This window comes from Chelonoidis abingdonii, chromosome 24 (genome assembly GCF_003597395.2).
Source record: "Chelonoidis abingdonii isolate Lonesome George chromosome 24, CheloAbing_2.0, whole genome shotgun sequence".
NCBI classification, from domain to species: Eukaryota; Metazoa; Chordata; order Testudines; family Testudinidae; genus Chelonoidis; species Chelonoidis abingdonii.
The window spans coordinates 2,590,415-2,604,701 of record NC_133792.1 but is presented as its reverse complement, the minus strand read 5'-3'; the positions used below and the strand labels follow the sequence as shown (position 1 = coordinate 2,604,701).

The 14,287-nt window shown below is 46.3% G+C and overlaps 1 protein-coding gene across 6 annotated transcripts in view; it reads right to left on the bottom strand.

Moving 5' to 3' along the window:
• RABL6 (RAB, member RAS oncogene family like 6) overlaps window positions 1-14,182 on the bottom strand; it is a 108,556-nt gene extending 94,374 nt beyond the window's left edge. For 2 of the 6 annotated variants that reach the window (XM_032770798.2, XM_032770796.2), the window contains exon 1: window positions 13,515-14,127. In XM_032770798.2, coding sequence (XP_032626689.1) covers window positions 13,515-13,644 — 130 coding nt within the window. In that variant the 5' untranslated portion in view covers window positions 13,645-14,127. Of the gene's footprint in view, window positions 1-13,514 lie in introns of all 6 variants that reach the window. The other 4 variants (XM_075060516.1, XM_032770793.2, XM_075060519.1 and 1 more) reach the window with 3 other exon arrangements.
• Window positions 14,183-14,287: the final 105 nt, after the last annotated feature.

Genomic DNA, 14,287 nt, shown 5'->3' with positions numbered 1-14,287 from the left:
CCCAGCCTCTTCAGGCTGCAGGAATGGCTCCTGATCTGTTGACCAGAATGCTGCTCGCTCTGACCAACAAGTCACGAGTGGCAGTGGAGTTATTCTTTAAACTACAAAGGCAAGAGGAGTGAGACATTGATCTCACTACACATAATAGTGATGACACTAGAGTGCCACAGTGGAACACCACTTTTGGGCTCGGGAAGTAAGCACTGAGTGGTAGGATCATATTGTGATGCATATCTGGGATGACAAGCAGTGGCTGCAGTACTTTTCGGATGGGGAAAGCCACATTCATGGGACTGTGTGATGAGCTCACTCCAACCCTGTGGCGCAAGGACATGAGAATGAGAGCTGCCCTGCCACTGGAGAAGCGCATAGCAATTGCAATGTGGAAGCTAGCTACTCTAGGCTGCTACCTATCGGTTGCTAACCAGTTTGGAGTGGGAAATTGGACCACTGGACTTGTGCTGACGAAAGTCTGCAGGGCTATTAATCGCATCCTGCTCTGAAAGACCGTGACTCTGGGCAATATGTGTGACATTGTGGATGGCTTTGCACAAATAGGCTTCCCTAACTGCGGATGGCACGCACATTCCAGTTCTGGCACCAGACCACCTAGCATATTAATCACAAGGGGTATTTTTCAATGGTTCTCCAGGCTCTTGTGGATCACCGTGGGTGTTTCATGGACATTAATACAGGCTAGTCCAGAAAGGTGCATGATGCACGCATCTTTCGGAACACTGACCTGTTCAGGAAGCTGCAAGCCGGGACTTTCTTCCTGGACCAGAAGACCACCATAGGGGAAATCAAAATGCCCACTGTGATCCTAGGAGACCCTGCCTACCCCTTAACGCCACGCCTTATAAAGCCATACACGGGGCAACTTGACAGCAGCAAGGAGTAGTTCGACAACAGGCTGAGCAAGTGCAGAATGACTGCTGAGTGTGCTTTTGGCTGTTTAAAAGCCCGCTAGTGCTGCCTCTATGGGAAACTGGACCTGGCCGATGAAAATATTCCTATGCGTATAGCCATGTGTGGTATGCTCCATAATATTTGTGAAAGGAAGGGTGAAAGCTTCACTCAGGGCTGGACTGCAGAGGCTCAGCGCCTGGAGGCTGAGTTTGAACAGCCAAAGACCAGGGCTATCATAGGGGTGTAGCGTAGGGCTATAAGGATCAGGAATGCCATGAGGCAGCAATTTGAAGCTGAAAGCCACTAATATTTGTTACTATGCTCAGAAGACCAGTGCTTGTAATGCTAGGCAGTGATTGGTGTAAACAATGCAATATGTGGGTTTACCATAATTGTATGTAGGTCTGCAACGGCTGCAACTTTTTGCTTTCAATTTATAGAATAAAGATTGCTTTAAAACCAACAATTCTTTTATTAAAAAACAACCAACCACCCGAGGAAAGAGTGAAAGGAAAAAAATATATCAGGAGGGAGGGGGACGGGGGAAGGGAAGATCCCACAAGAAGGTGACGTCCTTGGATGGCTAGAGATTTATGTATGTCCAGGGATCATATCCAACCTTCTCCTTTGGAGTACAATACAGCAGGTACTTCAGCAGGGCCATACCGCAGAGGAATGGGCATTGAGTGCAGTGAGTAGTGGGAGTCCACAGTGCTGAACTGTGAGGGAGGAGTGGAATGCTGCGGGTAGAGACTGTAGACCGGAGATTGATAAAAGCGTTTTGGCGGTGTCTGGGGGGCACATGGGAAAGTTTTGTGACAGAGGCTGCAGGGGAGGGCGAGCGCAAAGCTGCTCAGTTGGAAGAGCTAGTACCGCCTGAAGCATGTCTGTACTGCCACTCCCTCAATTCCTGTTTCTTGGCGACAGAGTGCATCATAACAACATCACGCAGAAAGTCCTTAGTTCTTCTTGGCCACTTTCTAATTCTGTGCAGCCATTCAGCCACCAATAACAAAGAGGGAGGTTGGGATCCCAAGGTCATCTCTGTGAAGTTTAAACGCAACATTTTACAGAAGCAGTATTGTTTGCAACATAGACATCACCAATTCAGTGCTTTAAAACACAGCCAGTACTCTCACACCTGTCACTAACCGGCTAACTGCAGGCAAGCAAACATAAGTCACCAAAATGGTGACTTACCATAGGGCAGGGTAAATCACTCTTCCTGGACCCTGTTGTACACTGGGCATGTGGCTCTTGTGGAGAGCCAGCACTGGGGGGTGGGGGGAAGGCTGATAATCATTCCTGTCCCCACACTTTCCAGAGGATGTGATTATAGAAGATGTCTCGCTGCTGAGGGTGAGCAGGGAATCAAGGGAGGGTCTTCTCCAAGACTACAGCTTCTGCCCTGGTCCCTATGTGGCTCGCCTGTGTGCAGCAGTGGTCCGCCCTGTGATGGCACACTTGCCGTTAATGGGGCAAGAAACAAAGCAGCTCTGCCGAAGAACCTGCAGCAGCGCATTGCCCAGTATCTCCAAGACAGTTTCCTGGAAACCTCCGAGGGAGAGTCCCATGAAGTGAGGGAGTCAAATCAACAGCCTGTTCTGCCACTCAGACTAGGCATGCAGTGGGAGACAACCCTCCTGCCCCACAACAACTCGCTTCAGTGATTCCCAAAAATCACATCCACTTACCGGGGCATCCTCTCCTGTTTGCGCTTCACCAGTCTCCGACAGCTGTGCATGGCTAGCCTCCTCTGGGTTAGAAAAGAGCTTTTGGCTCCATGCATCTCTGGCCTCCAAGTCATCCTCTGCCTCAGATCCTCAAAGATTTCCTCCTCCTGGCTTCATACACTCTTGACTGGCACACGACCCAACGAAGTATCCACAGTGGCCTTTGCAGTGGAGGTGCGGTCGCCGCGGAGTATCGTGTCCAGCTCTTTGTTGAACCAGCAGCTTGTGGGTGCAGCACTGGAGCAGCAGTTTGCTTCCCATACCATGTGGTATGCGTTCCACAGTTCCTTCACTTTGACCCTACATTACAATGTGTCCCAGTCATGGCCCCTTTCCATCACACATTGTGAAGTCTGTCCGTAAGTATCATAATTCCTATGCTGGAGCACAGTTGGGACTGGACAGCCTTCTCTCCCCAAATGCTGATGAGGTCCAGCAGCTCAGCATTGCTCCAAGAGGGAGCAATGGTGCGTGGAGCAGGCATGGCCACCTGGAAAGATGCCCCGAGACCACTTCACACACCACCGAGCAACGAGGAAGGGGACTTTCAAATTTCCAAAGGAATTTATGGGGTGGGGATGACGGTTGGTCACTTGAAGGCAGTGCAGCAGAGTTCAGACCGACAGCCAGAGAGGTGAGAACGGGCATTGTGGGACACCTCATGGAGGCCAACTGCTGCACTGTAAATTGCCACGGTGCCTACACTAGCACCACAGAGCAGTAGTCCCGGCACAGAAAGCTGTACACTTCTCATTGGGGTGGTTTTTTTACAGCGCTAAAATTGCGCAGTTTCTGTGAACTAAGTGGCTTGGCAGTGCGTACGCCTCAGAAGTTACAGCGCAGAAAGCTGCTTCACCGTGCAGAAACTTGCCAGTGTAGACAAGGCCTTAGAGTGCAAGTGCCTTGCAGCAGGGACCATATTTTCTATTATACTCTTACTGGAAGCACAGCACAGCAGTGATGCTCAGCAAAGTAATACAGAAAAACTGGCAACTAGTTGTGACAGCCTGGACTCACTGTGGAAGGTATATGTGCCTGAGGCAAAAATAAGAAAATCCTAACATAATCAAACGCATTTGTAATGACTGGTCATCAATGGCACAGGACACCAGGCTGCTCTAGTGCAGATTGAGAGACTACACACACACACACACACACTCTCTCTCTATATGAAAAGCCATTCAATCGAGGAACCTAACAGTGTGAAGAAAAAAAAAACAAAACACATACTCAAAGGATAAGAAGTGTCCAAAATATCATGCTGAAAAGCTAATATAAATGGGATTCGCCAGTTTCATCCAGCACGTGACCTTAACAACTCAAAGACAAGCAATGTATTCTGTGTTATTTCTAGAAGCTTGCTCTCACCTTCAGAATGTGCAGAAAGAATAGCAAATAAGGCAGGCAACCAGCTTGGCTTAACAGAGAAATCTTCAGTGAACTTAAACACAAGAAGAAAGCTCACAGTGGAAACTCGGACAGATGACTAGGGAGGAGTATAAAAATATAGCTCGAGATGCAAGGGTGTAATCAGGAAGGCCAAAGCCCAACTGGAGTTGCAGCTAGCATGGGATGTGAAGGGTAACAAGAAGGGTTTCTATAGGTATATTAGCAACAAGAACGTGGTCAAGGAAAGTGTGGGACCCTTACTGAATGGGAGAGGCAACCTAGTGACAGATGTGGAAAAAGCTGAAGTACTCAATGCTTTTTTTGCCTCAGTCTTCACAGATAAGGTCAGCTCCCCACTGCTGCACTGGGCAGCACAGCATGGGGAGGTTGTGAGCAACCCTCAGTGGTGAAAGAACAGGTTAAGGACTATTTAGAAAAGCTGGACATGTACTAGCCCATGGGGCCGGATGAACTGTACCCGAGGATGCTGAGGAAGTTGGTTGATATGATTGCAGAGCCATTGGCCATGATCTTTGAAAACTCATGGTGACTGGAGGTGGTCCTGGAGACCTGGGAAAAGGCAAACATAGTGCCCATCTTTTAAAAGGGGAAGAAGGAGAATCCGGGGAACTATAGTCCAGTCAACCTCACCTCAGTCCCTGGAAAAATCACGGAGCAGTTCCTCAAGGAATCCATTTTGAAGCACTTGGAGGAGAGGAAGGTGATCAGGAACAGTCAACATAGATTCACCAATGGCAAGTCATGCCTGACCAACCTGATTGCCTTCTATGATGAGACAACTGGCTCTGTGGATATGGGGAAAGTGGTGGATGTGATATACCTTGACTTTAGCAAAGCTTTTGATATGGTCTCCCACAGTATTCTTGCCAGCAAGTTAAAAAAGTACTGGTTGGATGAAAGAACTATAAGGTAGATAGAAAACTGGCTAAATCGTCAGGCTCAACGAGTAGTGATCAACAACTCAATGTCTAGTTGGCAGCTGGTATCAGGCGGAGTGTCCCAGGGATCAGTCCTGGGGCCGGTTTTGTTCAACATCTTCATTAATGATCTGGATGATGGGATGGATTGCACCCTCAGCAAGTTCACAGATGATACTAAGCTGGGGGAAGAGCAAGATACACTGGAGGGTAGGGATAGAGTCCAGAGTGACCTAGACAAATTGGAAGATTGAGCAAAAAGAAATCCAAGGACAGATGAATATCATACACTGCTACAGGCTGGGGACCGACTGGCTAAGTGGCAGTTCTGCAGAAAAGGAACTGGGGATTACAGTGGATGAGAAACTGGATATGGGTCAGTATGTCCTTGTTGCCAAGAAAGCTAACGGCATGTTGGGCTGCACTTGTAGGTGCACTGCCAGCAGATCGAGGGAAGTGATTGTTCCCCTATATTCGGCACTGGTGAGGTCTCATCTGAAGAGATGTGTCCAGTTTTGGGCCCCCCACTACAGAAAGGCTGTGGACAAATTGGAGAGTTCAGCAGAGGGCAATGAAAATGATCAGTGGGCTGGGGCACATGACTTATGAGGAGAGGTTGAGGGAACTTGGCTTATTTAGCCTGCAAAAGAGAAGAGAGGGGTGATTTCATAGCAGCCTTCAACTACCTGAAGGGGGGTTCCAAAGAGGATGGAGCTAGGCTGTTCTCAGTGGTAGCAAATAACAGAACAAGGCACAGAGGTCTCAAGCTGCAGTGGGGGAGGTCTAGGTTGGATAGTAGGAAAATCTTTTTCACTAGGAGGGTGGTGAAGCACTGGAATGGGTTACCTAGGGAGGTGTTGGAATCTCCATCCTTAAGGGTTTTTATGGCCCAGCTTGACAAGCCCTGGCTCGGATGATTTAGTTTGGATTGGTCCTGCTTTGAGCAGGGGGTTGGACTAGATGGCCTCCTGAGGTCTCTTCCAACCCCAGTCTTCTATGATTCAAGCATCAGGGTCTTCTTTTAGACATTGGCCAAATTTTCTAAGTTTGATCATCTTATCAAATTAGATCAGAAAAGACTGTTTTAATAACTGACTATGTACTCACCTTCAAAATTACAGTCAATATTTAAAATCAGTAAATGCATATTTAAAACAAGTAACTTAGAACAATATGATACTTTAAAAAGTCTTAAAATCCTTCAAAGTCTGAATCAGTCTCTGATTCACCAAACAGTTCATTAAACTCGGCTTCAGTCACTACACCTGCATTGTCATCGTAGATGTCAGCAGTGTCGTCTTTAGAGTCAGATTCCTTCTCATCATCAGCCTCTGTTGTATCACCAAATATGCCATCATCATCTGACCCGTTGAGTGCATTGCTGATACAGCATTTCCTAAATGATTTTTCTACCATTTCTGACTGACTGGACACCCTTGATCCACTGGGCGACCAGACTGATTTTGGGCTTCATAAGAGTCCTGCCTTTTGTCACCTTCGCCATGCCTGAGCACCTCCACTCAGACCACATTTTGCATAGCCTGCCTTTAAAGGGTTTGTTCAGTTCTACAGCCGCTTGATGTCTGCCTGAAGTTAAGCCTCCAGGTATTACAGCCAGAGTAGTTTTCATATTTTTGGCCACATTTTTCATCTGCCTTGCGTGCCCTGAACACGTCCCAAATGAGCACAACAGATTCCTTGATAAGTGCTCCTGGTCTCTTATTCCACACTTTTTCCAGCAATTCAATAGTCCCACTGTCACCCATCCCTCCCGTTTCGTGTGCACGTATGATGACACCAGCAGGAAATTTCACATTTTTAGGCAAGCTTTTTCTTTTAAAAATAACAGGAGCAAGCTTTGATCTATTTGCCAAACATGATAAAACCACCGTAAAATGGATTTTTTCATGGCCAGTGGTTTTAATTCAAACTGTTTTTTCACCAACACTGGTTACCGTTCTGTTGCTCAGGAGATCGAATGTCACTGGTGTTTCATCCATATTTCCTATTTGTGACAGTTCAAATGCATATTCCTTTCGATATTTTATAATAAACCTTTGGAAAGATTCAATTTTTTTTTCTAGATCTCTAGGCAGCTTTTGTCTTCTGCATATGCAACAACTTTAAGTTTGAATGCTGCATGATAAGACCTTTTTCTTTTGATTTGACCATTGTTCATTTTAAATACTAGTATGAAAATAGATTATTATTGTAGTTATAGATTTTGTAGGATTGTGTCACCTGCTTTATCACTGTCAAATTATTGTTCTTTGTTTATTTCAAAGCAGCCCTGTAGATTGGCATGTCTATAGGGATAACAGGTTATTCCAATTTTATTAGAGATTCCATCGATTCTGCACATTATATTTTCATATTGGCTCAAGACTTATGATGTCCATTTTAAGCCAATTTAGTCCACTAAATAACTTTGCAACTTTAAAAGGCTGCAGTATTGACATCAATAAATGGGTCGGCAAACATTGGCTTCCGGCCTGTCAGGGTAAGCTGCTGGCAGGACGTTTTATTTACCTGGAGCATCTGCAGGCATGGAGCCCCTCAGCTCCCTGTGGCCAGGTACAGCGACCTGCGGCTACATGGGGCTGAGGGGCTCCATGTCTGCAGACGCTCCAGGTAAACAAAACAACAATGTATTGGATATTCAATTCAATGATTCCATAGAGTTTAAATCATCAAATTTTGGTGTAGACCCGTTTATAAGCCACCCCCGCCCTTTGATGTGTCACCTTTTTACCAAAAATATTTGGCTTATGAACAAGTATATACAGTAAATATTTTAAGTAATGTACAATATATAAGCAGCAATTAAAAATGTTAGTTAAAATTATAGTTGTCGATAATTGCTTCTCTTTTTGGACTATTTGCTGAGTGGTATTCATGTTTCTATAATACATAACTTTAAGAGACCAAAAATAAGGTTAAAATAAAATGTAGTACTTATAGTGTTTTGTACCTATAGATGTGACAGAATCCTTAAAGAGGTAGGTAAGCATTATCTCCATTTTCAGATGGAGAAATACATAATGAAAGGTGACTGCTTCCTTAAAAAAAAAAAAAAAAAGAGAGCCTATTTTCCCTAAAGCATGCAGCAAGTCAGCAGAAGGGCTGGAACAGGAGCCCAGGTCTGCTGCCTCAGAGCTATGCCCTACCCAAAGGATCAGACTGCCTCCCCTGGAGAGTCCTTTAAAAAAAAATCTATGTCCATTATTAAATTACAGCTTAGATTATTAGAAGGAAGAGACTCAGAAGTCAGATGTATCTTTCACCATTTATGCTGTTCACGCACTCCTCTGTTTGAAAAAGGTAATTACACTGGTCAGTTTAATTGCTTATAATTTGTATCAATTTCTGCTTCTCTTGAACTGTGCTGCTGGGTTTGGGTTAACTCTTCAGCTGTGTGTTAAAACAGAAAAAGTTTAGGTCCAAAGGCTTAGAAGTCAGGTCTGCTTAACCACTTTAAACAATACACAAAAACCTACACTTGAAACCTCCACTAAGTTGAGAAGGACACCTTTTTGTTAACCAGCAAATGAAAGGTACTTTAAGGTAAGGGTAACCACTCAATTCCTGTCTCTCTTGTGGTGCCTACTGCTTGTAACAGTAGGGGAGGGATCACTGAAAAACTGCCCTGTTCTATTCATTCTATCTAAAGTACCTGGACTTGGCAACCGTCAGAAGACAGGATACTGGGCTAGATGGACCGTTGGTTTGACCCAGTATGGTCATTCTTATGCTGTGCAACCTGTGTCAAGACACTCAAAATAACCACTCAAGTAACAGGGCGAATTTAACATTGCCTTTGTTTGTTTTATAATTACAGTCACACCCTTATTACAGAGTAGGTTTTTTAAATTTAATATGCCAAGACTGCTCTCTTACTTCATTTATCATATGCCAAACACTCTTACCACTGCTGCATGTACCTAACTCCGATAAGGTCCTGGGTATCATTAAAAAAAGACATACAGCATCACTGGTAACTCAACTCTCACTACAAGCCCACTCATGATTACCTGACTGTCCCTGGTCAACGGCCCTTTAGATACTCCTAAGTTTGAAATGAGGAGCATCAGTAAGGTACACATAGGTATTACCATTTATGATAACGATAGGCTTGCAGCTTTAATTTGATAGTAAATAGTGGTTTAAATTAAAGTAACGCCCACAGGTTTGCATAACAAGCATCAGAAGTTATTTGTGGGGGACAGAAAAATGTGAGGAAAGAAAGTAATAAGTCATTTAGTATATTGTACACTTTTCGTCCACATCATTAAAATCCTCTACAAAAGGTGGAAAGATTCCACTCATTATTACAGATAGAGAAACTGAGGAAGAGGCAAAGGCCCAAGGCCACAGATTGAGTCTGTGGCTAACTACAATTAGACGTCAGGAGCTCCTGACCCCCAACTCTGTCCTTGCTCCTCCAGAATGTTAAACTGAAGTGTGTTTATAGTTGCTAAAATACTACAAATAATAATCTATAATAATAAAGAAAATCAGGTTTTAAAACTTCATAAAAGGATACAATATATCCACAAGAACATTTTTCTACTTTCAAGGGGAGAAAAGCAGAAGACTGGTAGAATATTTGATTTCCCAGAACCACTGGCCTCAGTGCTTCCTACTAGTGGTTGATTTTTAGGTAGTGTCTATACAAGTGTTTGTCAGTATTATACTGATTACGTCCAAAGCCATCTGAAAGGAACACACAGCCCTCTTTCTGTTTCGTGACATGCCTGCCCTGTCAAACAGTTTGAGGATGGTAGCACAGTGGGCTCCCATCTCCAGGCAAGAAAGAGAATATGACAGCTGGATCTTTCAAATCGCCTCACATCTTTTGCTCTGATCAGTTACCATGAATGGGTAGTTTCAAGGGAATCCTCAGACATATAATCCCAGAAAGGCCTTCAGCCACATTCATTCATTTCTTCCTCTCCCAGCCTATAACTACCTTATGTAAACTTTCAGTTTGTAGTTTGGCAGTGCCTATAGCTTATTTTCCTCTCTGCTACTAAAAAGCCAAGTATGGTGGTATGCCCACAAGGCACAGTGAGGATGAGGAGTACATGAAAAGACACGTGTTAAGATACAAGTATGAAAGTTATTTTGAAATATGATTCTCCATTGAATACTAGTGGCTGCTGCTAAGACTGCTATTAGGCCTTGCCCTCTTCTGAAATCATACCCTACAAACACGCCAACCTCTTCTCTTCTGTTCTGTTTGAAAGGTCTATATTATCTGGCAGGGAGTGGATAGGGTTCCCTCAACAAAGTGCTTCAATGCTTTTTTTTCCTGTAACTCATGTCAGCTGTCCAGAATTCATAAGCATAACACTCAGCACTTAACATAGTTAAACTATTCACCTGAGGGTTTTCTTCCACTTCTTTTCTTAAATATACTACACAGATACAGAAACTGGCACAAAGAGGTGGCACCCAAAACCACACAAGTCAGTATCAGAGCCAGATTTAGAACGTAAAAATTCCTGGCTGCCAGTCTACTAGGTATAGCTCTTATGAGCAATCCTTCAACAAGTCATTGTATGAGCTAAATAAATGTGTGGTAAGGAAACAGATTTCAGTTTCATATTTTGAGTGGACCATCAAAAAAGCGAGTGACCATTTTTGTACCAGCCATGACAGCGAACCCTAAATTTGGATTTGTGCAAAGGTAGGGGAAAAAAGGATTAAAGGCATGACATTTATTTGTATACAATGGCTATGAAAAGCATTTTCATTTTTCCCTTTGAATTTCATTTTTTTTCTTTTCAATTTACAAAGCAGCATTGGTGAAATAAAGTAAGAGCTACAGCCTTGTCTTCCCCACAGTGACGCCCTTTCTGCCTGACATCCCTTACTATCCCATATCCCACTCATGTTATAACTAAGGCTAAGACTGTATCATGGTTATTTTTTAGTAAAAGTCACGGACAGGTCATGGGCAATGAACAAAAATTCACAGAAGCCGTCATCTGTCTGTGACTTTTACTGCTGCAGCTCCATGGTTTCCCCCGCCACCAGGGTGTGGGGTTCCCCCTTTCCCCACCACAGCTGGAAGCTCCCCTCCACCCATGGTGGCTGGGAGCTGCAGGTGGACCATATTGCCTAAAGAGAAAACGGGACACCCCCAACCGCTTACCCGAGGCATCCCCCTGCCTCCCACTCCAAGCGAGGCTGTTGCCGGAATCCTGAGGGCCCCCTCAGAAGTCTGTCACCTGCCACTGGAACCCTGCAGGAGGCTCCCTGTCACTGGAACCCTCCCAGGGCCCCACTAGCTGCCAGCTCCAGAGTCCCCAGCCCCTGAGGCTGAAGCACAGAATGTCTGGAAGTCACCTTAGTTATAACTCCTCATGCCAAGACCTGTCCAACCTCGAAGGGTCACACATGCATGGCATTCAAAAGTAAATACACCATGCGTGTCTTAGTGGACCACCTCCAAAACCCTTTCACAAGCTGGCCTGCATCTTCTGTAAATATTATATAACAGCAACAGTGAGAGAAGAGTTACTATGGCAATTGGAAAGCTTCCCCCAAGGCAGTGACAGAATACTGTTTTTAATATTTATGACAGAACTGAAGCTATCAGAACACAAGTACTGTCAAGTCAAGGCACCAAACAAAACCCTTCAACAGGCTTTTAGCAATGTGACAAAGTTAAAATGGATGTACTTGCTAAGGAATTAAGGGACTATGCTTAGTGGCTTTACTGTTTGCATTTTTGACTCAGCTGTATTAATCTTAAAAATGGATATAGCTCCACACAATTGCTAGACTTTCTGAATTACACACTATTCTTAGTGTAACTAACGGATGTGAACCAAATGCTTCCTCTGGTATAACAAAGAAACACACATACACTCCCTCAGAAGCACTGCTGACCATACTTTCTACATTTCTAATGCTAGCCTCTCCCTTCCCAATGCTAGCCTCTCCCTTCCCCTCAACTATGGTTCCTATCTCCCTCACATCTCCCTAGCTGCACACACATGCATAGAAAATTATTCAAGTCCAACATTTACAAATCAGACACATTATTCCACACTGCTGATCTCCTCTTAGCCCTTCTGCACTCTGACTTCACTACCTACACAGATCCATACAGATGAGCTAATACTCACTGTGATGGTGTGTGTCTATTTTCAGAGCTATCACTTGATGTCAACGTTTCCCAAACGTGTGTCTCAACCCACCACTGCGTCATGGGAAGGTTTAGATGGGCTACAGGCCTGATGTGGAGAGGAGGAGACTGGAGAGGGAGCCTGCATAGTGGTGGCTCCTGTTCCACAAGGCTGGGCCCAGCTCCCTACTCTGGGAATTGGAGACAGAGCCTGCTCCACTCTCACCCCCACAGCAGCAGTCCCTGTCCCACGGGTCTGGACCTGGCTCTCTGCTCCAGGTATTGTGATCTGCTGCACAACACTGCAGCACCACTCAGGTTTGGCCCAGCTGTGGAGGGAGGCCTGGTCCAGCCCATGAGACGGGGACTGCTGCTGTAGGGCTGAGAGTGGAGCAGGCTCGGTCTCCAACGCCCCTGCAGGACCTCTCCTCTGCACTGGAATTAGGGTTGTAGTGCCAGGGCAGAGGGTACTGCTGTAGGTGGTCAGTGTCACAACCTCAGCAGGGCAAGGCAACAGCAGCAGGGGACACAGCTGACTTATGGTTTTGGGCCCCTGAGTGGGTTGCAAAAAGAGATAAAATGCAGTTGCTGAATTGCTTAAGTAAAACGTTTTGGAACCACTGCCCTGTGTGTCACGATTATTACTTGTTCATGTATTTCACCTACTTACAGTGTCCCTCCGAGTCAAGGAATATTTTTTTACTAGGAATAAGAAATGTTGCAATTATCCACGAGAAAACATTTCTTAAAATGCCTATTGAAAAAAATTCTAAAGAAATGTACCTGCATAAACTGATACCCAATATGAGACTAATGGACCTAATAAAACTAGATATGGTGCCACCTTCACCTTTCACTAACCTTTACCACAGCAAAATTCCACAACAGTCACTTAACAACAAACATCCATTAACACCTAATGAGAAAGTACCATTTTCCTGGAATGTAGCAAAGGCCACCCAAATATCAGGGAGGCAGGGGGCGGGAGATTTTTCTAGCATCTGAACGGACTAATCTTGAGAAACGGTATGCTCCTATAACTGCCAACGAAATCAGTAGAGGTGTGTGGGCATGCAGGCATTCAGAACCACCCAGCTCCTAAAACAGGAAGTATTCAAAACAAGCATTAAAGATTTGAGTTTTCTGTCTCTCAGCTAAGTCCTTCTCCCTTTCCTATCACTGCATCTCCCCAGCATAGTGGAACTATTTAATGCCACAAACTGTTCCCGGGGCAGTTTGTGACAGTAACAGCGCACAAAACAAAGGGCTAGTATCGCAGGGTTACAGCTTCATTCCCCTGCACACAACAGCAGGAACGATCCAGCTCTCAGGGCATGGACCTTTGCAACCCGAGAGATTATTCCCCACCCTTGTATTCCTGCAGCCCGAAACTCTCAAGCTCCTACTCACTGTTATACTGGACTCCCTTGGCAAACCTCCTCTGCAAAGCCTGGTTCATAGACTGCAGCCCTGCGGGGATGTTCTTGTCGCGGACGGGAGCCTGGTCCGAGCCCACTAGTTTCTTCAGGGCCGAGAACATCTTCCCCGCCCCCCGCCTTCGCGGGGCACGAAGCTCTAAGCGCGTAGGAAACGCGCCTCCCGCCGGAGCTCAGCAGCAGCCCCCGCAGGGCAGCGCAGGCGCGGGGGGCCGGTTTACGTGGCCATCGGGGGGCTGACGAGCCTGCGCAGACACACCGCTGTGCCCCGGGGAGCAATGCGCCCAAGCCCCGGCAGCGCGGCTGCCCTCCCAGGGCCTGTCCCCCTGCGCGGCTGCGGGGCAGGGTGCGGGGCTGGTCCCGGCGCTGCGAGGTTAACGCGGCATCGCCCGGTCCCGGGGCAGAGAGCGGCGCGTCCGGGTCTCGACGCTGCCCAGGCTCCTGTGGGTCGCGCTCAGGCCCTCGCAGGTGCCGCCGGCCGCTGAGCCAAGCGATACCGCTCAGCCCCCCCACGCCGCCGCCATCTTGGTCCTTTCGCTTTAAGGCGAGGGGGACGCACGCAGAAGCGCAGCTACGGAACCGCGCGCGGGACAAGAGAGTGAAACTCACTCACACCTGCTCCCTAGCCCGCCCCGCCCACTCAGCCGGGTACCGACTCAGCACCCCGCTCCTCCCCCCCGCCCCGCCCACTGAGCCCCGCCCATCCCCCGCGCGAAGGCGGGGCTGTAGCGGGGCGGGGCGGGGGAG